Below are 23,897 nucleotides of genomic sequence, written 5' to 3' on the forward strand. Positions count from 1 at the left end.
GCATTAAAGGTATTGAGCACAAAATTGTTCAGAGACATTATTATTATTATTATATTACTATCTTTCTATATATGTGAGCGCGCAGTAAAGGTATTGAGCACAAAACTGTTCAGAGACCATCATTGTTAGTATTATTATTACTACTACTATCTATATATGTGAGCACGCAGTAAAGGTATTGAGCACAACATTGTTCAGAGATTATTATTATTATTACTATATATATGCGAGCACGCAGTAAAGGTATCGAGCACAAAACTGTTCAGAGACCATTATTATTATTATTAGTATTATTATTATACTATCTTTCTATATATGTGAGAACTCAGTAAAGGTATTGAGCACAAAACTGTTCAGAGACCATTATTATTATTATTATTATTATATTACTATCTATATATGTGAGCACGCAGTAAAGGTATTGAACACAAAACTGATCAGAGACCATTATTATTATTATTATTATTATTATTCTATCTTTCTATATATGTGAAAACGCAGTAAAGGTATTGAGCACAAAACTGTTCAGAGACAATTATTATTATTATTATTATTATTATTATTATTATTATTATTATTATTATTATTATTATTTGTAACCCTTTTGGTACTTATGTCGGAGAGTGGTCCCTGGCCAAAACAAGGTTGAGAACGACTGATTTAAGCCATTATTCAATATTTCCATCTCCCCAAAGCCAAACTTGTCCTTTTTCTCCCCATTGAAGACCATCAGCCCCCTTGTGTACACATTTAAGTTTTATTGTAACAAAGCAACTTGTACACTTTCAACGTTTAAAACTGAGCATCTCTTTTTTTCTGTTTTTTTTCCAGTGAAACGAAAACAAGAAAAAAAAAGTTCGAAAAAACCAAAAAACAAAACAAAAAAACAAAAAAAAAACAAAAACGAGGAACAAAAATTACAATAGAGAGAGAGAACGAGAGAAAAAAATAATAATAATGGAAATTCCCAAATAAGATCCTACGGGTTTTAAACGGCCGATTCTCCATCCGAGGAGATGGTAGGTAAGTTTTATTAAAAGAAAAAGTAAAGTATTTCCGGTTTTTGTTTGTTTTTTTTAAAAAACTGTCACCTTTTTTTTTGTTTGTTTTCCAACTGCTAGAGGATGTTTTCCCCGGTCAAAAACATCGCGATATAACCAACATGCCAAGGAAGAAGGAGAATTTGTGTCAAAAAAATGCCCACGGAAGCCCACCCTCCCTTTTCCGACGTCCGAAACCCACCCTGTCTATAACCCCCCCGCAAACCCCTCTTTATTATTATTATTATTATTGTTATTATTTTTTTTGTAATTTTTTCAGATATTTTTTTTAAACAAGAGAAGTAAAGACAGATACATGTTGGTAAATGCGAACTGTCCATCATCATATTCACAGAAGAGACACAGTGTAATCTCTGGAACCCGATATACAGAGAAAAAAAAGAAAATAAAAACTGGGGTAGGAAAACGCTAGATGGGTTTTCGTTTTTTTTTTCCTAAGCACTACACAAAAGGGGCCTATCGCACTCTCTTTTTCCCAACAGAATTCCACCATTTTTATCAGTTTTGTTTTGTTTTTATTATTTCAAAACAGAGGGGGTTAAAAAAATCGGGGAAAAAAGGGAGGTTTTTTTCCCCCACTGTATTCTGCTCAAAATTATGGTAAAGAAGAGGAGGAAAAGAAGGCTTCAGGAGAACGAACGAGGCGACTGAGCACAAAAATGGGGAGGAAATAAGACAGCAACTTGCTCCCAGGGATCGGAAAGGGAAGGAAGGAAGGATGGGAGAAAAGGGAGGGGAAAAAAGGGTAGTTGGAATCGGTCAGTGTTCAGTCATCTTCTCCTTCATCCTCCTGTTAAGAGAAACACACGGCTTGAACAAACACAACCACCGCCATCGCTTCCGAGACAGAAAAACCCAGCCAGACATTTCTCTCTCTCTCTCTCTCTCTCTCTCTCTCTCTCTCTCTCTCTCTAAGCAAGCCATGGACACAAACCTTTCGACTGGACACAAACCTTCCGACTGGACACAAACCACCAAACTGATATATATCCACAAGTACAAAAATATGCACTAGTAAATGGTCAATAAACAGACATGAACTTATTGTATATACTCGAGTATAAGCCTAGTTTTTCATCCCTTTTTTTTAACACTGAAAAAGCCCCTCTTGGCTTATACTCAGGTGAGGGTCCTGGTTGGCTTATATTTGGGTCAGCTTATACAAAAGAATGTATGGTACATTTATTATTATTTTCTATTATTAATTTTTTCTATTATTGTTGCTACTATTACATTTATTTTACTCTATTATTATTATTAACAATATATTTATTCACTCTGATCTCATTATTATTATTGCATTTATTATTTTACTCCATTTATTATTACCTGTATTATTTTCCTGTATTTATTATTATTATCATTATTATTAATCAATCAATCAGCAATTTATTACGGTCTATGACCAGAATATATCGAAATTATTATTATCATTACAAGTTCCACTCAGTGCACTTTGCCCAGCTCATTTTATGTTTTTATTGCTGTGTTTCTCAAGTGTTTTATAATGATTGTGATTTTTTTTAATGCCTTTTAAATTTATTTGTGTGTTTTTGTATTTGATATTACTGTATGTTGGTTTTATATCTGTTAGCTGCCCCGAGTCCCTCTGGGGAGATGGTGGTGGGGTACAAAAATAAAATTATTATTATTACAGTAGAGTCTCACTTATCCAACATAAACGGGCCGGCAGAACGTTGGATAAGCGAATATGTTGGATAATAAGGAGGGATTAAGGAAAAGCCCATTAAACATCAAATTAGGTTATGATTTTACAAATTAAGCACCAAAACATGTTATACAACAAATTAGACAGAAAACGTAGTTCAATACGCAGTAATGCTATGTAGTAATTACTGTATTTACGAATTTACACCAAAATATGATATATTGAAAACATTGACTACAAAAATGTGTTAGATAATCCAGAACATTGGATAGGCGAGTGTTGGATAAGTGAGACTCTACTGTACATGTATTATTTTACTCTATTATTATTAGGATACATAAGCACATTTACATTGAAGATGAGAATAATGATTGGATATAAGCCGAGGCACCTAATTTTACCACAAAAAAACTGGGAAAGCATTGACTCCAGTATAAGCCGAGGGTGGGAAATTTCAGAAATAAAAATAGATACTGTACCAATAAAATTACATTAATTGAGGCATCGGTAGGTTAAACGTTTTTGAGTATTTACATAAAGCTCAAATTTAAGATAAGATTGTCCAACTCTGATTAAACCATTATTCTCGTCTTCTTCAATGTAAATGTGCTTATGTATCCTTTTAATAATAATAGAGTCAAATAATACATGTAATAATAATAATAAATACCAGAAAATAATACAAGTAATAATAGAGTAAAATAATAAATGTATTAATAATAATAATAAAAATAGAGTATAATAAATGTAATAGTAGCAACAATAATAGAGAGAGAAAATAAATGTAATAATACCAATAATAGAGAAAAATAATCAATGTACCATATATTCTTTTGTATAAGCTGACCCAAATATAAGCCAACCAGGACCCTCACCCGAGTATAAGCCGAGGGGAGCTTTTTCAGCCCTAAAAAAGGGCTGAAAAACTAGGCTTATACTCGAGTATATACAGTATATGCCAACAAACACCAGATGGAGCAGATTCGACTAAGTCGAAACCGGTCGTGTTTTCTACACGCTCTTCAGTTCAACTGATTGATTTAACAAGTGAAAACTTAAGTATAGAGCAAACATTGTTCAGTTATATATTCATTTGGATGTACGGAGCATGAACATTATATTAGAAGTTTATATTTTACTAGCTGTGCCCGGCCACGCGTTGCTGTGGCAAAGTGGTGGTGGTATTGGTTAAAAATTGTTGTGGAATTTTTATTTGACGTTATTTGCAATTTTCTATTAATTTTATTGTAAGTTATCTTTTTATTATATTTTATTATTTTCTTCTATTATTTTTAGTTATTTTGTTATTATAGTATTTTATTGTATTAATTTTTAGTGTTTTTAATTATTTTTTTTATTGGGTTGCTAGGAGACCAAGTTGGAGGAGCTTAGCCTTCTAACTGGCAGCAATTGGATAAAAGCAATTATTGCTCTCTCTCTAATTAGGACTTTATTTTTGTTTACTTTTTGTTGTATCAACCTAGAGGCGTGGATGATGGGTTGTGTTGTCAAATTTCAAGGTTGGGGGGCCTGTAGTTTTGTTGGTCGCCGTGATGCCATCACTCTTTTATATATATAGATGCCTGTTTATTGGCCATTTGTAGTGCGTATCATTGTACTTGTGGGTATATATCACAGTTGGGTGTGGAACCAGGAACCCATTGACTTAATATGGAAACAAACCACACCGAAAGCATCCTCAAACCTGAGCCTAAAGCCTTGGATACTCCTCAAAGCTAATAAAAACACTCCACGTCAAATGACGGCTTCCTCTCCAAAGTCAAAAGCACATCCGGAAGAAATAACTACTGTCTTCGCACGTTTAAGTGTAAATAACCTACGACAAGCAACGTCTCTTTGTTGGCCCCCCTCCCCAACATTCCTCAAGACCTCAGGAAAAGGGATCTGGATGACGGGGAGTGGAAGTTCTTCAAATTCGAGGCTGATTTGAGTCTACAAATGCAGCCAAAATAAGGGGATTTGCCCAAAGCGAGGGCAAACTTCGACTGTTAGGAATTATGGGAGTTGAAGTTTGCCAAGGCCCGGCTTAGGCAGAGCGGCAGAGCTTAGGCTCGATTCTATGAAGCCGCTGCTGAAATTGGGGGATATTGGGGAGGGGGGGGGGGGAGGTGTTGTTATTTCCGAGAATCAAGCTTTAAGGGTCCTAACCTCTCCTTCTTCACCCTCATCATCATCTTCATCTTCTTCACCCTCATCTTCATCACCTTCCTCGTCGATGTCCTCCAGTCCTTCCTCCTCGTCATCGTCGTCGTCCTCTTCGCCTTCGCCTTCCTCGTCGTCCATGTCGGGAACCTGGCGGGACACACATTTATTTTATTTATTTATTTGCGACATTGATATCCCGCCCTTCTCATCCCGAAAGGGACTCAGGGCGGCTTACAATGTACATACAAGATATTATATTATTATTACAGCACAATATTAGCATTCTATAGTACTATATTGTATTATTATTTTATTATTATTATTATTATTATTATTATTATTAGAGACATTTATATCCCGCCCTTCTCACCCCGAAGGGGACTCAGGACAGCTTGCAAGTTATATGTACATACAAGATATTATATTATTTGCCTAGCACAATATTAGCATTATATATTACTATATTGAATTATTATTATTATTATTATTAGTGACATTGATATTCCGTCCTCTCTCACCCCGAAGGGGACTCAGGGCGGCTTACAAGTCATATGTACATACAATATATTATATTGTAAGTACATATATAACCCATAATATAGTAATATAACCCATATTGCAATATTATTAGTAATATTACATGTTATATAAATATACAATTATAACAGTGTATTATTATTATATGGTATTATAACATTATAATATTATTTTCAATATTATATGTATATACAATATATTAATTATTAGTTTAGTATAATATGAGTATATTACATGTAATATAAATATACAATTATAATAGTGCATTATTAATATATTGTATTACATTATAATATTATTATCAAAATTATATGCATATATAATATATAAATTATTAGTTTAGTATGAGTATATTGCAATATTATTTATTAGCGACATTGATATCCTGCCCTTGTCACCCCGAAGGGGACTCAGGGCAGCTTACAAGTTATATGTACATACAAGATATTATATTATTCTTATAGCACAATATTAGCATTATATATTACTATATTGTATTATTATTATTATTAGCGACATTGATATTCCGTCCTCTCTCACCCCGAAGGGGACTCAGGGCGGCTTACAAGTTATATGTACATACAAGATATTATATTATTTGCCTAGCACAATATAAGCATTATATATTACTATATTGTACTATTATTATTATTGACATTTATATCCCGCCCTTCTCACCCCGAAGGCGACTCAGAGCAGCTTTCAAGTTATATGTACATACAAGATATGTATGTACGACATTGTATGTATGTATGGAGACATTAGCCTAGCACAACATAAACATTATATATTACTATATTGTACTATAACACTATATTGCAATATTAATAGTAATATAACATGTAATATAAATATACAATTATAATACTGTATTATCAATTTTATATGTATATACAATATATTATATTATTAGCAAAGCACATTAGATATTACTATATTGTACTCTACTACTATAGTGCAATATGATTAGTAATATCACACGTAATATAAATATACAATTATAGTAGTGTATTATTATATTGTAAGCCCCATGTAAACCACCCATGTTCCTTCGGGGAGATGGAGGCGGGGTATAAAAATAAAGTTGTTGTTATTATTATTATTTACAGATGGTGATGGCGATTATTCTGCGATTTTAATATTAGCATTGTTCAGAGATTTATTATTATTTTATGACACAGCAAACAAGATAGATATACTGGATTTCGTATCACAAAATCACAAGTTGAACACTTCCCAAGTGTCTAGGACTGTGTGATGTATTATTATTATTATTATTATTATTATTATTATTATGACACAGCAAACAAGATAGTTATGCTGGATTTCGTATCACAAAATCACAAGTCGAATACTTCCTAAGTGTCTAGGACTGTGTGATGTATTATTATTATTATTATTATGATTATTATTATTATTATTATGACACAGCAAACAGGATTGATATGCTGGATTTCGTATCACAAAATCACAAGTCGAATACTTCCTAAGTGTCTAGGACTGTGTGATGTATTATTATTATTATGATTATGATTATTATTATGCCACCGAAAACAAGATCGATATGCTGGATTTTGTATCACAAAATCACAAGTCGAATACTTCCTAAGTGTCTAGGACTGTGTGATTTATTATTATTATTATTATTACAGTAGAGTCTCATTTATCCAACATAAACGGGCCGGCAGAATGTTGGATAAGCGATAATGTTGGATAATAAGGAGGCATTATGGAAAAGCCTATTAAACATCAAATTAGTTTATGATTATACAAATTAAGCACCAAAACATCATGTTATACAACAAATTTGACAGAAAATGTAGTTCATTACACATTAATGCTATGTAGTAATTGCTGTATTTATAATAATAATAATAATAATAATAATAATAATAATAATAATAATAAAACTTTATTTATACCCCGCCACCATCTCCCCTATGGGGACTCGGGGCGGCTTACATGGGGCCATGCCCAGACACCATACAATATAAAAAAATAAACAGCAAATCATAACACAATATAACAGTGCAAAATCATCGTATATATATTACAACACAAATCGGAGAAAACAATGAAAACCAGGGCAGGCCACATGAACACTTAATTAAAAACTCGGGAGAGAGAGACATAGGAATAAGGGGAAACAGGGAAATAAAATGGTGAAGCAGTCTAAAGGATAAAATCCAAGGGGAATAGTCAGAGTAATATATTACATTTACTCCCCAAAGGCACATCGGAAAAGCCATGTTTTTAGATCTTTCTTAAAGGCTAACAAGGTGGGGGCTTGCCTGATCTCAGTGGGCAGTGAATTCCACAGTCGGGGGGCCACAGCAGAAAAGGCCCTCTCCCTCGTTCCCACAAGACGGGCCTGGGACAGAGGCAGTGGCGAAAGGAAGGCCTCCCCGGATGAACAAAGGGAACGAGCAGGTTTATGGTAGGAGATAGATACGGTCCCTAAGGTAGGTGGGTCCCAAACCGTTTAGGGCTTTATAGATGATGGTCTGCACCTTGAATTGGGACCGGAAAGTGAACGGCAGTATTTACGAATTTAGCACCAAAATATCACGATGTATTGAAAACACTGACTACAAAAATGCATTGGATAATCCAGAACGTTGGCTAAGTGAGTGTTGGATAAGTGAGACTCTACTGTATTATTATTATTATTATGACCACGTATGAAACCTTGGCATGGATGAGAGCTATAGATTTCTAGCTGCATACATTTTCAAGCACACCCCAATAGCTAGATTATACATATAGTAAAGGTAAAGGTTTTGTGTCTGACTCTGGGGGTTGCGAGAGTGTGTGTGGCTTGAAACCAATGGGCACGGGCTTACCAGGTAGTACTGCAAGGGGTTGGGCCAGATGTCGTCCTTGATGACCTCCCCCAACTCGTCGGCCCCCGCGTCAGAATGGTCGGTGAACCAGGTGAAGAAGCTCTCGGGCTCTTCGTGCTGCCTCTTCCGGCTGGCCTTGTTCTGCGTCTGGCTCGAACGCTTTGTCAGGTCCTACGGGAAGCCGGAAACAACGGCAGGGAAAATTTAATTGTGCTCAACTAGAACATGGAAATACCATCAACTTTGTGTGATGTTTAAAAAGGGAAGCAAGGATGGCAAGCATTTGAAACTCGTGTATCTTGCGCTTCATCTCTGTTCTGTGCTTATAAATAATAATAATAATAATAATAATAATAAAACTTTATTTATATATCGCCCTATCTCCCGGATGGGATTCAGGGCGGTTTACAGTCATAAAAGCAAACACAAACATTACATAACAACGTAATACACATTATTAAACAAAGTAATAATAATAATAATAAAACTTTATTTATACCCCGCCACCATCTCCCCAATGGGGACTCGGGGCGGCTTACATGGGGAAGCAAGGATGGCAAGCATTTGAAACTCGTGTATCTTGCGCTTCATCTCTGTTCTGTGCTTATAAATAATAATAATAAAACTTTATTTATATATCGCCCTGTCTCCTGGATGGGATTCAGGGCGGTTTACAGTCATAAAAGCAAACACAAACATTACATAACAACGTAATACACATTATTAAACAAAGTAATAATAATAATAATAATAATAATAAAAACTTTATTTATACCCCGCCACCATCTCCCCAATGGGGACTCGGGGCGGCTTACATGGGGCCATGCCCGGGAAAATACAATATAACACAATATAAAAACAACATATCATAATACAATTACAACAATACAATAAAGAATCATATACAGTACAACACAAAATCCAAAGAGCAATATAACAGGATATATAAGCAATATAAGCAATATAAGTAAAACAATACAATTATAACAATAAATCACACTTACCTGACCAGATCAAGGGGACGGGAACCATAAAACCAATATATTAAAATGTATCATTTTAGGCTAGAGAAATCTTGTGCAATATATTCAGGCCCAGAAATCGGCGGTAGTCCAATGTAATTACTCAAAAACCTGCAGACACCACCAGGTCTTTGATATATATTTTATAGAAACACGTTTTAAATCTGTATCTTTTAAAGAAATATTTATAGAATTTGTACAATTATTATGTGTTTTAATTATGCTGTAACCCACCTCGAGTCACAAGGAGAGGCGGTAAGAAATAAAAAGTATTATTGTTACTATTATAGTAAATCAAATGTTTGCCTACACAATATTAATTTCCTAGCAGATTTTATTATTATCATTGTAATTATCATGATATAGATACATAGTTAATGTTTCCCTACACAATACTAATTTACAAGCAGATATTACAATTACAGTAGAGTCTCACTTATCCAACACTCGCTTATCCAACATTCTGGATTATCCAACACATTTTTGTAGTCAATGTTTTCAATACATTGTGATATTTTGGTGCTAAATTCGTAAATACAGTAATTACTACATAGCATTACTGTGTATTGAACTACTTTTCCTGCCAAATTTGTTGTAAAACATGATGTTTTGGTGCTTAATTTGTAAAATCATAACCTATTTTGATGTTTAATAGGCTTTTTCTTAATCTCTCCTTATTATCATTTTATACAACAAATTTGACAGAAAAAGTAGTTCAATATGCAGTAATGCTATGTAGTAATTACTGTATTGAAAACATTGACTACAAAAATGCGTTGGATAAGCGAGTGTTGGATAAGTGAGACTCTACTGTATACAATTATAATAGTGTATTATTATATCGTATTACATTGTAATATTGTTATCAATATTATATGTATATACAATATATATTATTAGTATAGCATAATACAAGTATTGTAATATTTATTTATTATTTAGTAATATCACATGTAATATAAATATATAATTATAGTACTGTATTATCAATATATGTATATACAATATATATTATTAGCATAGCACAACATAAGCATTATATATTACTGTATTGTACTATAACACTATATTGCAATATTAATAGTAATATCACATGTAATATACATATACAATAATAGTGTATTATTATTATATTGTATTACATTATATTATTATCAATGCTATATGTATATACAATATGCTACAATATTAGTATAGTAATATACTAATATAATATAGAAATATAAAAAGCTCCAGAACACAAACCTTGCAGCAAATTACGTTATTTTCTCCCCCCCCCCCAAAACCCCCATCACAAGTTTAAGCTAAAATATAGAAGCATCTCAAGGTGGTGGTGAAGATGCTTACATTAGCAGTTAAGACTCAGGAAAGCAAACTTTTTCTGTAACTTGATTTGCCTACAATGGGTGACGTACCTTCCCAGATTTCCATTTGATTTCGCTGGATTTTGACGACGGGTCCCCGCTCTCGTTCAGATGGAACTCTTTGGAGAGCATCTTGTTTTCAAAATATGGGTTTTCGTCAAAATACTGCAGCCAAGACAACAAGCAACAAAAAGTAGGTTTGAAATCTTTCTTGGCAAGGCAGCAAGAAATCATGGAGGCACCTTGGCCGTCCCAAAGGTGCCCAACGGGTGCAGAGCGCCGACACTTACAAAATCTATTCTGTAACCTGATTTGATGTCTTCGAACTCCGTCACCTCGACTCTGATCAAATAATGCAGCGCCTCTTCATCTTCTTCTCCCAACAGTGCGGATACTGAGGACGAACCACAAAGTATTACAAACTCAACTTTATATGAAACCAGTGAGGACTGCATTAATCAATCCTGTTGCTATTCTACAGTCCTAACATACACACACACATATATAATTACATATATACAGCATATGCATATATTCTACACCAGGGGTCCTCAAACTTTTTAAGCCGAGGGCCAGTCTACAATCCTTCAGACTGTTGAGGGGCCGGATTATCATTTGAAAAAAAAAAAATACAAACAAATTCCGATGCACACTGCACGTGTCTTATTTGTAGTGCAAAAACAACAACAACAACAACAATGAAAGAACAATACAATATTTAAAAAATAAAAATAATTTTAAGCAACATACATTTATCAGGATTTCAATGGGAAGTGTGCTCCTGCTTCTGGCCAATGAGATAGTCAAGTTAATTAGGGTTGTTGTTGTTGTTGTGTGCCTTCAAGTCATTTCAGACTTTGGGCGAGCCTAAGTCTAAAATGTATTTATTTACTATTTATTTATTTACTGCATTTATTTACTACATTTGTATCACACCCTTCTCACCCCAAAGGGGACTCAGAGTGGCTTACAAATTATATGTACATACAATATATTATATTAGTATAGCACAATATTAGCATTATATATTACTAGATTGAACTATACTACTATACTGTAATATTAGTAATATTATATGTAATTTAGAATATATAATTAATATTATTATATGGTATTATTATTAGTGTTATATTGCATTACATTATAATATTATTATCAATATTATATGTATATACAATATATTATATTATAAAACTGAGGGCGGGGGCCAGGTAAATGACCTCGGAGGGCCGCATCCGGCCCCCGGGCCTTAGTTTGGGGACCCCTGGTCTACACTATAGATACACACAGATATATACACACATATAGACTATATGTGTGTTATTCCAAACTAACTATATGTGTGTATATATGTGTATGTGTATCTATACTGTAGAATATATGCATATGCTGTATTTATTTATTTACAACATTTATACCCCGCCCTTCTCACCTGAGGGGACTCGGGGAAGCTTACAAAAATTGGTAAATTTAATGCCCAAAAAGCAATCATAAAAACAAAACATTATAGACAAATCCGTTAATAACATTGTTAAAACACATTATAAAAACCTTAAAAACATATATATAATTAATGTATAGATGTATGTGTATGTTAAGAGGACTTAGATAAGCATATGCTTTTCTACAGTGCTAACACACACACACAATAAAATATATGCATATGCTATTCTAGTGCTAACACACACATACTATATATATATGTGTGTGTACGTTCGGACTACAGAGTAGCATATGCATATAGAATATATGCATATGTTTTTCTACAGTGCTAACACACACACACAATAAAATATATGCATACGCTGTTCTAGTGTTAACACACACATACTATATATATATATATATGTGTGTGTGTACGTTTGGACTACAGAGTAACATATGCATATATTCTATACTAGAATATACATATTCTAGTATAGAATATATTCTATACTAGCACATACTATATGTATGTGTGTGTGTACGTTCGGACTACAGAGTAGCATATGCATATATAGTATATGCATATGCTTTTCTACAGTGCTCACACAAACACACACTCAATAAAATATATGCATACGCTGTTCTAGTGCTAACACACACATACTATATATATATATATATGTGTGTGTGTGTGTGTGTGTGTGTGTACGTTTGGACTACAGAGTAGCATATGCATATATTCTATATGCACATGCTTTTCTACAGTGCTAATAAACATACATATATAGTTGAATATATGCACATGCATTTCTACAGTGCTAACATTAATATATATATATATATATATATATATATATATATATGTGTGTGTGTGTGTGTGTGTGTATTAGAATATATGCAAATGATATTCCCCAGTCCTAACACAAGCTCTATATATACACTCCACTTTTTCGTTCCACCACCTCTTGAACATTGTCCCATCACTTAAAGAAAATACTTATTATTATTATTATTTTTAAAAAACCATCCATGCATTTAGAGCCTACAGAACTTTAGCGTACCTTGTGGGTGGTTGACAAATGTTGTTACCCAAAAATTTGGGATTTTGGCGATCAATTCTGACCTCTTCTGGAAGAATGGTTGGCGGAGTTTGTTGTATTTCTGTTCTACTTTCAAAATTTCCTCGCTGGCCTGTTCGTTCAGTCTGTGAGGAAGAAGAGCCAAACATGGATTTGAATTCAGAGCACTTTTTAGGTATTTCACACAGCAAACTATGGCTGTGCTACAATAACCTAAAAGCACCTTGCTTAATAATAATAATACTAATAATACTACTACTAATAATAATTACACTATGTAACAAAATGTGAACAGTTTTCTGCTCCTGGTTTGAAAGTGTTATTTCCTATTTAATTGTGCGGTACTCCCTTTGAAAGTATTTGTTCCGCTCCATAAACTTTTATTTTTGTGGCTGACACAAACTATGTTGAATTGGTTGAAACTCTTTTAAGATATTAATTGAAAAACTGTTGCAAAACATGCCACAGGATGTCCCACAATAACAAAGTTTGTGCTGTTTAATAAACTTTTCCCTTGTTTTTATGATAGAACCAATTTATAACCCAGGAACAAAAATCGTGTTACATAGTGGAATCATTATTGCAACTGGACTTGATCAATACTGGCTTACACATCGGATTATTTAAGAACATTCACCAGTTAATACTATTAATCAGTGTCTTCTACACAAACACAAGCCAGTTTTGAGTCTCCTTTGTGGAGCCAAGAAGAGGGATATAAATAAACATAAAAATATTAACAATAACAACAATATGGAGCTTACCTGTCTATTTCATTCTGTACTTCATCAATATGTTCAATTGCTTCCTGTTGCTCTTTGTCTGAAAACAAAACAGAGTGAAACAGTCAAATTCCCAATAAAGAGTTGACTTAATCTGAAAATTCAACTTAGTATTATAATTAAGATTATTATACTTAAATAAAGGACAAAGGTCTTTAACTTAATCTGGGTCTTAATAGAAAAAGCAGGCTCTTCTTCCTTTAGCTGCAATACACTTTAGATACATTTATAATAATAATAATAATAATAATAATAATAATAATAATAATAATAAAAAAACTTTAGTTCTAGACCACCCTCTCTCCCCAGAGGGACTCAGGGCGGTTAAAATACATATAAACGACAAACATTCAATGCCACAATTTCTTCATTAATATCAAAAGTATAAAATGACAATAACATACACATTATAATAAAAATTCCACATTAGAAAAACAATAAATTTAAACATGACAGTCAGTAAAAACATTATTGCACAGAGCAAGCAAACATATGAATAATAATAATAATAATATAATCATCATCACTTTATTTTTGTATCTTGCCTCCATCTACCCAAAGGAATTCGGGGTGGCTAATATGAGGCCCAGCCCAAACAATTCAAATAAAACAAAATAAAATATATACAAGACACAGGACAACATCCATTTTTTTCTCCTTTCTTACCTTCTTCTTTCTTTTCTATAAACAAACATTGTTCTCACTCTTTCACTGTATTTAATTTTTATATATACCAATAAAAATTTATTTTTTTAAAAAAAGACACACAACAATATCCAATAAAAATTGGCCTGTGAGTCCCTCTATTTCATGAATGGGCAAACTTTGGCCCTCCAGGTGTTTTGGAATTATTATTATTAGTGTAAAGGTTTTGTGTAATAATGTGTTTTTTATACTGTTAGATGCTGCATGTTGTTGTATTATTGTTGGAAACCGCCCTGAGTCCCTTTTCGGAGATAAGGCGGTATATACAGTAGAGTCTCACTTATCCAACATAAACGGGCCGGCAGATAATAAGGAGGGATTAAGGAAAAGCCTATTAAACATCAAATTAGGTTATGATTTTACAAATTAAGCACCAAAACATCATGTTATACAACAAATTTGACAGAAAAAGTAGTTCAATACACAGTAATACTATGTAGTAATTACTGTATTTACTAATTTAGCACCAAAATATCACGATGTATTGAAAACATTGGCTATAAAAACGCGTTGGATAATCCAGAACATTGGATAAGTCAATGTTCGATAAGAGAGACTCTACTGTAAATAAAGTTTTATTATTATTGTTATTTTGTTATAATGAATTATCCTTCCAGAGGTGGGCTTTGGTGGTGATACACAATTCAAACTGTATTATCTTTATTATATTATTATTTATTGTATTGCTTATTGTGTTGTGATGTGTTGTTCTTTTATATGCTGTTTATATTGTATTGTTTTGGGCATGGCCCCAGGTAAGCCGCCTCGAGTCCCCGTTGGGGAGATGGTGGCGGGGTATAAATAAAGTTTTATTATTATATTACAGTAGAGTCTCACTTATCCAACACTCTGGATTATCCAACACATTTTTGTAGTCAATGTTTTCAATACATTGTGATATTTTGGTGCTAAATTCATAAATACAGTAATTACTACATAGCATTACTGCATATTGAACTACTTTTTCTGCCAAATTTGTTGTATAGCATTATGTTTTGGTGGTTAATTTGTAAAATCATAATCTAATTTGATGTTTAATAGGCTATTCCTTAATCCCTCCTTATTATCCAAGATATTCGCTTATCCAAGGTTCTGCCGGCCCGTTTAGCTTGGATAAGTGAGACTTTACTGTATGTATATACAATATATTAATTATTAGTTTAGTATAATATGAGTATATTACATGTAACATAAATATACAATTATAATAGTGCATTATTAATATATTGTATTACATTATAATATTATTACATATTCGCTTATCCAACGTTCTGCTGGCCCGTTTAGCTTGGATAAGTGAGACTCTAATGTATTATTATCTTTGCTAGGAAAGCAATGAGGCACCAAGCTGGGAGTGGGTAGTAATAATAATAAAATACTTCTGGAGGGCATAGAATTGGAAATCCTAAAATTCTAAGCAGGTCAACAATTCCTATAAGGTCCCAGGGAGGTTGATCCAATCAACTTCTGCCTCCGGCTATGTCGGGCCATTTGGAGTAACTTTGCAACATAAAAAGGGCTTTTAAAAAAGGGCGGGGAAAAGCACATGTGCGCTAAGTAATAATAGCTGTTTGCGTTTCCCTTCTAAAGCTGTAGCCACCCTTCCACAGATTCATAAGACATTACACTGCTCACTGTGCCTCAAAAAGTCCTAAATATCAATAAATAATGAAGGTTGCAAGAGGACTTATGTTCTAATTCATAAGAAGCAGAGGATGGAGGGAAAGGAAAGAAAGTAAATATGCGTATGCGGGAGGAAGTTGCCATCCCAAACTGCAAAAGGAAGGGAAAGAGACTCAAAAGTCACTACACAAAAGGCAAACTTCCTTCCCCTAAGATGCAAACCGGCCTTAAAACACACACAATTCACATGATATTTCAGCCATGCGGTCAGAGAGGGTGAAGAGGCCATACACCCACAACATGTAAGGAAACGCTAATTTAACTAAGTCCCAAACAACTAAAAAACAATGTAACCAGGGGTCCCCAAACTAAGGTTATAGTGGTATAGTTCAATATAGTAATATATAATGCTAATATTGTGCTATGCTAATAATATAATATATTGTATGTACATATAATTTGTAAGCCACTCTGAGTCCCCTTTGGGGTGAGAAGGATGTGATACAAATGTAGTAAATAAATGCAGTAAATAAATAAATAAATAAAGAAATAAATAAATTTTAGACTTAGGCTCGCCCAAAGTCTGAAATGACTTGAAGGCACACAGCAACAACAACAATCCTAATTAACATGACTATCTCATTGGCCAGAAGCTGGACCACACTTCCCATTGAAATCCTGATAAATGTATGTTGGTTAAAATTGTTTTTATTTTTAAATATTTTATTGTTCTTTCGTTGTTGTTGTTTTTGCACTACAAATAAGACATATGCAGTGTGCATCGGAATTTGTTTGTATTTTTTTTTCAAATGATAATCCGGCCCTTCAACAGTCTGAAGGATTGTGGACCGGCCCTCGGCTTAAAAAGTTTGAGGACCCCTGAATGTAACCAAAGCATATGTGGGCAAATTGCATAGTGAAACTAAATTTTAAAAAATAGATGTGGGCGAAACGTCAGGAGAGAATGCTTCTGGAACATGGCCACACAGCCCGGAAGACATACAACAACCCTACAATCATCATAGTTCCCACACAACCCATGTTTCCCATTGAAGACCATCAAGATGGAGGAAAGCAATTCAATACTTTATGGCCACAAGTGTTTTTGTTTTTAAATACCTATACGTTAGTCCATAATGAGTTCTCTTACAGATGGAACCCAAGACTAACTAAATGTGGAATTTGTGTATTACAGTAGAGTCTCACTTATCCAACATAAATGGGCCCGGCAGAATGTTGGATAAGTGAATATGTTGGATAATAAGGAGAGATTAAGAAAAAGCCTATTAAACATCAAAATAGGTTATTATTTTACAAATTAAGTACCAAAACATCATATTATACAACTAATTTGACAGAAAAAGCAGTACAATACACATTAATGCTATCTAGTAATTACTGTATTTATGAATTTAGCACCAAAATACCACGATATATTGAAAACATTGACTACAAAAATGACTTGGATAATCCAGAACGTTGGATAAGTGAGACTCCACTGTATTTGGGACAAGGGGTATTTCTTTGTTTTTAAATCCAATGGATAGAGATCCCCGTTGGGGAGATGGTGGCGGGGTATAAATAAAGTTTTATTATTATTATTATTATAGAGATAGATTTGATTTCAAATAACATGTATTAGTACCAGGATATTTATGGCAGAGAACAAGCATGTTGCAGGCACTGAAAATATTATTTAGTGGGGTATTTTTTGTATTTAAATCAAATTTATAGAACAAAGAGGTCTTATTTCTATTTAAACAGAAATAAGACTTGTAACAAATGTATTATTATTATTAAAAATTATTAGCACCAGGGCATTCGTGTCCTATAACAAGCATGTTGCAGGCATATTTAGAGGTGTATTTCTATTTTTAAATCAAATGTATAGAACTAGGGAGAAGTTGATTTCTATTCAAACAGAAATAAGGTTGGTAACAAACGTATTATTGTGATGTTGATGCACACGTGCTGGTCCCAGCAATGATATTATTGGGTTGCTGTGAGTCTTTCAAGCTGTATGGCCATGTTCCAATAATTTTATTATTATTAAAATTATTGGCACCAGGGCATTTGTGGCATAGAACAAGCACATTGCAAGCACTGCATATTATTTAGGGGGGTATTTATTTGTATTTAAATCAAATGTACAGAGTGAGGGAGAATTTGATTTCTAGTGAAACAGAAATAAGGCTCATAACAATTATTATTATATCAAATTTATTAGCAGCAGGGCATTTGTGGCAGAGAACAAGCACGTTGCAGGCACTGCATATAACTCAGGAGTATTTCCTTGTATTTAAATCAAATCTTAGCACCAGGCATAGAACACTGCATCTTGTTTCGTGGGTATTTCCTTGCATTTAATTTCTATTTTTAAAAGTACAAGCATGTTACAGGCGCTGCATTTTATTTAAGGGGTATTTCCTTGTATTTAAATCAAATGAATAGAACCAGGGAGAGGTTCATTTCTAAAAGTACAAGTATGTTGCAGACATTGCATATTATGTAGAGTGTATTTATTTGTATTTAATATCTATTTTAAAAAATAAGAGCACGTTGCAGGCACTGCATATTATTTAGGGGCATTTATTTGTATTTAAATTCTATTTTTTAAAAATAAGAGCACGTTGCAGGCACTGCATCTTATTTAGGGGGGTATTTCCTTGTATTTAAATCAAATGTATAGAACCAAAGATATCTTCATTTCTAAAAGTACACGGATGTTGCAGGCACTGCATATAATTTAGGGGAGTATTTATTTGTATTTAATTTCTAATTTTAAAAGAACATGTTGCAGGCACTGCATATTATTTAGGGGGTATTTCCTTGTATTTAAATCATATACATAGAATCAGGGACAGGTTCGTTTCTAAAAGTGCAAGCATGTTGCAGGCACTGCACATTATTTTGGGGATATTTATTTGTATTTAATTTCTTTTTTAAAAAGCAAGAGCATGTTGCAGGCACTACATATTACTGTATTCTGGGGATTATTTATTTGTATTTAATTTCTATTTCTAAAAGCAAGAGCACGTTGCAAGCACTTCACATTATTTAGGGGGGTATTTCCTTGCATTTAATTTCTATTTTTAAAAGCAAGAGCACTTTGCAGGCACAGCATACTATTTAGTCGAGTATTTATTTGTATTTAATTTCTATTTTTAAAATAAGAGCATGTTGCAGGCCCTGCATATTATTTAGGGAAATATTTATTTGTATTTAACTTCTATTTTTAAAAGTAAGCATGTTGCAGGCCCTGCATATTATTTAGGGAAATATTTATTTGTATTTATTTTCTATTTTTAAAAGTAAGCATGTTGCAGGCACTGCATACTATTTAGGCGAGTATTTATTTGTATTTAATTTCTATTTTTTAAAGGGGGTGCATATTATTTAGGCGAGTATTTCTTTGTATTTAATTTCTATTTTTAAAAGCAAGCATGTTGCAGGCCCTGCATATTATTTAGAGAAATTTTGTATTTAATTTTTATTTTTAAAATAAGAGCATGTTGCAGGCCCTGACTCTTATTCAAGGGGGCCTTTATTTGCATTTGAACCCAATGTACAGCACCAAGGAGAGGCTCATTTCCTATTCTAAGCGCCCAGGCACGCTGCAGGCCCGGCGCCTTCTCCGAGGGGGCCTTTCTTTGCCTCGCTGCCGGGGAAGGCAGGGCAGCGTGCGGGCGCGGGAGACAAAAGGGGCGCCTGAACATGGCGGCCTCCGCCTCCTCCGCCCGCGCGGCCTGCACTTCCGGTGGCGCCTGGCTTTTCCCGCCTCCGGGAGCCAAGATGGCGGCGGCGCCGTCTCCTGAGGAGAGCCCGCCCTCCCCCTCGCCCTCGCCTCGTTCCCCGCGGCCTCCTCGGCGCCTCACCTGAGATCTCGTCGGCCCCGTCGTGGTTGGAGTTGAGCTCCTTCTTGCTGACTTTGGCCGCCGGCGCCGACATGTTGAGGGAGGAGGAGGAGGAAGGAAGGAGGGCGCGAAGGGAAGGCCTGGGCCTGGCTCGCCTGCCGCTGCTCCTCGCTCTCTCTCTCTCTCTCTCTCTCTCCCGCTCGCCGGTCTCCTGCCTCCGGCGGACGACGACGACGACGCTGCCGCTCCCTCCCCGCGCGCGCGCCTGCCTTCGCCTCGGCCTCCTCCTCACAAGGCTCCTGGCGAGAAAAGGGCCTTCTGCGCACGCGCACCACCAGCCTCCTGCGCTCCTTTCGCCTGCTCTCCCGCGAGAGGAATGGGCCGGCGCCTGCGCACGAGGGGCCCTTGTCCCCGCCCCCCCCTTCACGCACGCGCAGAAGCGTCCTTCCTTCGCCGCCCGCAAGGACTGTCGCGCAGCCGCACTCGCGTCTCCACTGTTCTCCCTCGCTTCAGGCCTCCATGTCCCCGCCCCCTTTTCTCTCTGTTGCGCAGGCGCAGAAACGTCTCTTCGAAGTGGGTTTTAAAAAAAAGCTCGTTTGTGGATGCTGCGCATGCGTACTCGCCTGTCTCCTTTTCTCCCTCGCTTCAGGCTTCCATGTCCCCGCCCCTTTCCTCTCTGTTGCGCAGGCGCAGAAACGTCTCTTCGCAGTGGGTTTAAAAAAATACCACATTTGTGGATGCTGCGCATGCGTACTCGCCTGTCCCCTTTTCTCCCTCGCTTCAGGCCTCCATGTCTCCGCCCCCTTTCTTTCTGTTGCGCAGGCGCAGTAACGTCTCTTCACCGCGGGTTGAAAAAACTCGTTTGCGCATGCGCATTCTCCTATTCCCCTTGTCTCCCTCACTTCAGGCTTCCATGTACCCGCCCCTTCTCTTTTGCGCATGCGCAGAAACGTCTCTTCACCGTGGGTTTAAAAAAAACATCGTTTGTGGCTACTGCGCATGCGCATTCTCCTATCCCCTTTTCTCCCTCGCTTCAGGCTTCCATGTCCCCGCCCCCTTCTTTCCCTTTTACGCAGGCGCAGAAATGCCTCGCCGTGGGTGAGACTGGCTACGCATGCGCATTCGCTTCTCCCTTTTCTCCTTGGCAGGAAGTGCCGCGCATGCGTACTCGCTTCTTTTTCTACCTCGCTTCAGGACTCCACGTCCCCGCCTCCTTTTATCCTATACGCAGGCGCAGAAACCTCTCTTCGTTGTGGGTACTTTCTACGCAGGCGCACTCACTTCCCAGCGCGCTCGCTTCAGACTACTGCGCAGGCGCACTCCCTTCCACTTTTCTCCTCGCTTGGGAATACTGCGCATGCGAAGTCGCTTGTTCCCTTCCTCATGTCAAGCCTCGGCTTTTTTTTTCCCTTTTGCGCAGGCGCAGTAACGTCTCCTCGCCGTGGGTGCGTCCTAAGCGCTTTAAAAAGCCACGCCCCCTCCGCGCGCTGATTGGTCGAAAGCGTGAGCCTCCAGAAGAGGCGATGTGCATATATTATCTATTGAAGGCACTACAGTACTGTATTTTCCTCCCGCGCATGCGCACGAAGGGGCGCCGAAACTGAGAAAGTAGGGCACCCGTGTGCGCATGCGCGAGGCTTGAATGGCTTTTTTTTTCTCCCCATTCATCCCTTTTCTTTTAAACACACCTAGACTCATCCTCAAAGAGAAAAGCTAGTTTAGTACATATTTTTTAAAATAGTTAAAACTATCTTATAGATATATTTTACAATTATAAAGAAGGTGGTTATGGAAGCCTATGGTTATACAATTATTCAATTTATGTATATATATATATATATATATATGATTCTATATAATTTTAATCTTCTAAATATTGTGCATAATATATTTGTGCATATGTTTATGTTGTATCTCCACCTCGAATCATCAGGAGGGGCAGGTAATAAAAAAATTATTATTATTAAAGGTAATAATAATAAGCTGAATCTGAGAGAGGAGTGCCTCCCCATTATATCCAATGTATCCAATGGGTGTCAATAATAATAATAATATTAATAACAATAGTTCCTCTGGGACCCTAAGCTGAGTCTGGGAGAGGAGTGCCTCCCCATTATATCCAATGTGTATCAATAATAATAATAATAATAATATTAATAACAATAGTTCCTCTGGGACTCTAAGCTGAGTCTGGGAGAGGAGTGCCTCCCCATTATATCCAATGTGTATCAATAATAATAATAATAATAATAATAATAATAATAATAATATTAATAACAATAGTTCCTCTGGGACCCTAAGCTGAGTCTGGGAGAGGAGTGCCTCCCCATTATATCCAATGTGTATCAATAATAATAATAATAATAATATTAATAACAATAGTTCCTCTGGGACTCTAAGCTGAGTCTGGGAGAGGAGTGCCTCCCCATTATATCCAATGTGTATCAATAATAATAATAATAATAATAATATTAATAACAATAGTTCCTCTGGGACTCTAAGCTGAGTCTGGGAGAGGAGTGCCTCCCCATTATATCCAATGTGTATCAATAATAATAATAATAATAATATTAACAATAGTTCCTCTGGGACCCTAAGCTGAGTCTGGGAGAGGAGTGCCTCCCCATTATATCCAATGTGTATCAATAATAATAATAATAATAATATTAATAACAATAGTTCCTCTGGGACTCTAAGCTGAGTCTGGGAGAGGAGTGCCTCCCCATTATATCCAATGTGTATCAATAATAATAATAATAATAATAATAATATTAATAACAATAGTTCCTCTGGGACCCTAAGCTGAGTCTGGGAGAGGAGTGCCTCCCCATTATATCCAATGTGTATCAATAATAATAATAATAATAATATTAACAATAGTTCCTCTGGGACCCTAAGCTGAGTCTGGGAGAGGAGTGCCTCCCCATTATATCCAATGTGTATCAATAATAATAATAATAATAATAATATTAATAACAATAGTTCCTCTGGGACTCTAAGCTGAGTCTGGGAGAGGAGTGCCTCCCCATTATATCCAATGTGTATCAATAATAATAATAATAATAATATTAACAATAGTTCCTCTGGGACCCTAAGCTGAGTCTGGGAGAGGAGTGCCTCCCCATTATATCCAATGTGTATCAATAATAATAATAATAATAATATTAATAACAATAGTTCCTCTGGGACTCTAAGCTGAGTCTGGGAGAGGAGTGCCTCCCCATTATATCCAATGTGTATCAATAATAATAATAATAATAATAATAATAATAATATTAATAACAATAGTTCCTCTGGGACTCTAAGCTGAGTCTGGGAGAGGAGTGCCTCCCCATTATATCCAATGTGTATCAATAATAATAATAATAATAATAATAATAATATTAATAACAATAGTTCCTCTGGGACCCTAAGCTGAGTCCGGGAGAGGAGTGCCTCCCAATTACATCCAATGTGTGCCAATGGTTCTTGATAATAATAATATTAATATAAATAACATCAGTTATTTTGGGACCCTAAGCTGACTCTAGGAGAAGAGTGCCTCCCAATTACATCCGATATGTGCCAACAGGTGCGAATAATATGTGTGTGTGTGTGTGTGTGTGTGTATATATATATATATATATATATATATATAATAATAATAATAATAATAATAATAATAATAATAATAATATATATAAAAAACGATAGTTACTTTGGGACCCTAAGCTGAGTCTGGGAGAGGAATGCCTCCGTATTACATCTGATGTGTGCCAACGAGTCTT

General features: G+C 35.5%; 1 protein-coding gene across 2 annotated transcripts; it reads right to left on the reverse strand.

Annotated features, from left to right (window-relative positions):
* Window positions 1-738: 738 nt before the first annotated feature.
* On the reverse strand, window positions 739-20,489 carry set (SET nuclear proto-oncogene). 2 transcript variants are annotated; one of them, XM_062959963.1, is made up of 8 exons: window positions 20,152-20,489; window positions 13,931-13,988; window positions 13,149-13,291; window positions 10,953-11,056; window positions 10,714-10,827; window positions 8,277-8,447; window positions 4,956-5,043; window positions 739-1,851 (listed from the first exon to the last, which is right to left on the reverse strand). In XM_062959963.1, exons 1-8 carry the CDS (start codon window positions 20,222-20,224, stop codon window positions 1,844-1,846), a joined length of 759 nt encoding a protein of 252 aa, XP_062816033.1. In that variant the 5' UTR covers window positions 20,225-20,489; the 3' UTR covers window positions 739-1,843. The 2 variants fall into 2 exon arrangements, with proteins under 2 accessions (XP_062816033.1, XP_062816032.1); XM_062959962.1 differs by having other exon boundaries at window positions 4,900-5,043; window positions 20,152-20,486.
* Window positions 20,490-23,897: the final 3,408 nt, after the last annotated feature.

Source organism: Anolis carolinensis, unplaced genomic scaffold (assembly GCF_035594765.1).
Source record: "Anolis carolinensis isolate JA03-04 unplaced genomic scaffold, rAnoCar3.1.pri scaffold_7, whole genome shotgun sequence".
In the NCBI taxonomy this organism is placed as follows: Eukaryota; Metazoa; Chordata; class Lepidosauria; order Squamata; family Dactyloidae; genus Anolis; species Anolis carolinensis.

Bases quoted from the DNA above. Each gene is read 5' to 3' on its own strand.
- set (XM_062959962.1), bottom strand. From the start codon at position 20,224: ATGTCGGCGCCGGCGGCCAAAGTCAGCAAGAAGGAGCTCAACTCCAAC. The intron at 10,828-10,952 runs GTAAGTGTCGGC...TCTTGGCTGCAG, and splicing joins CAGGTTACAGAATAGATTTT to TATTTTGACGAAAACCCATA. The intron at 1,852-4,899 runs GTTAGGACCCTT...TTCTCTTAACAG, and splicing joins ATGAGGGTGAAGAAGGAGAG to GAGGATGAAGGAGAAGATGA.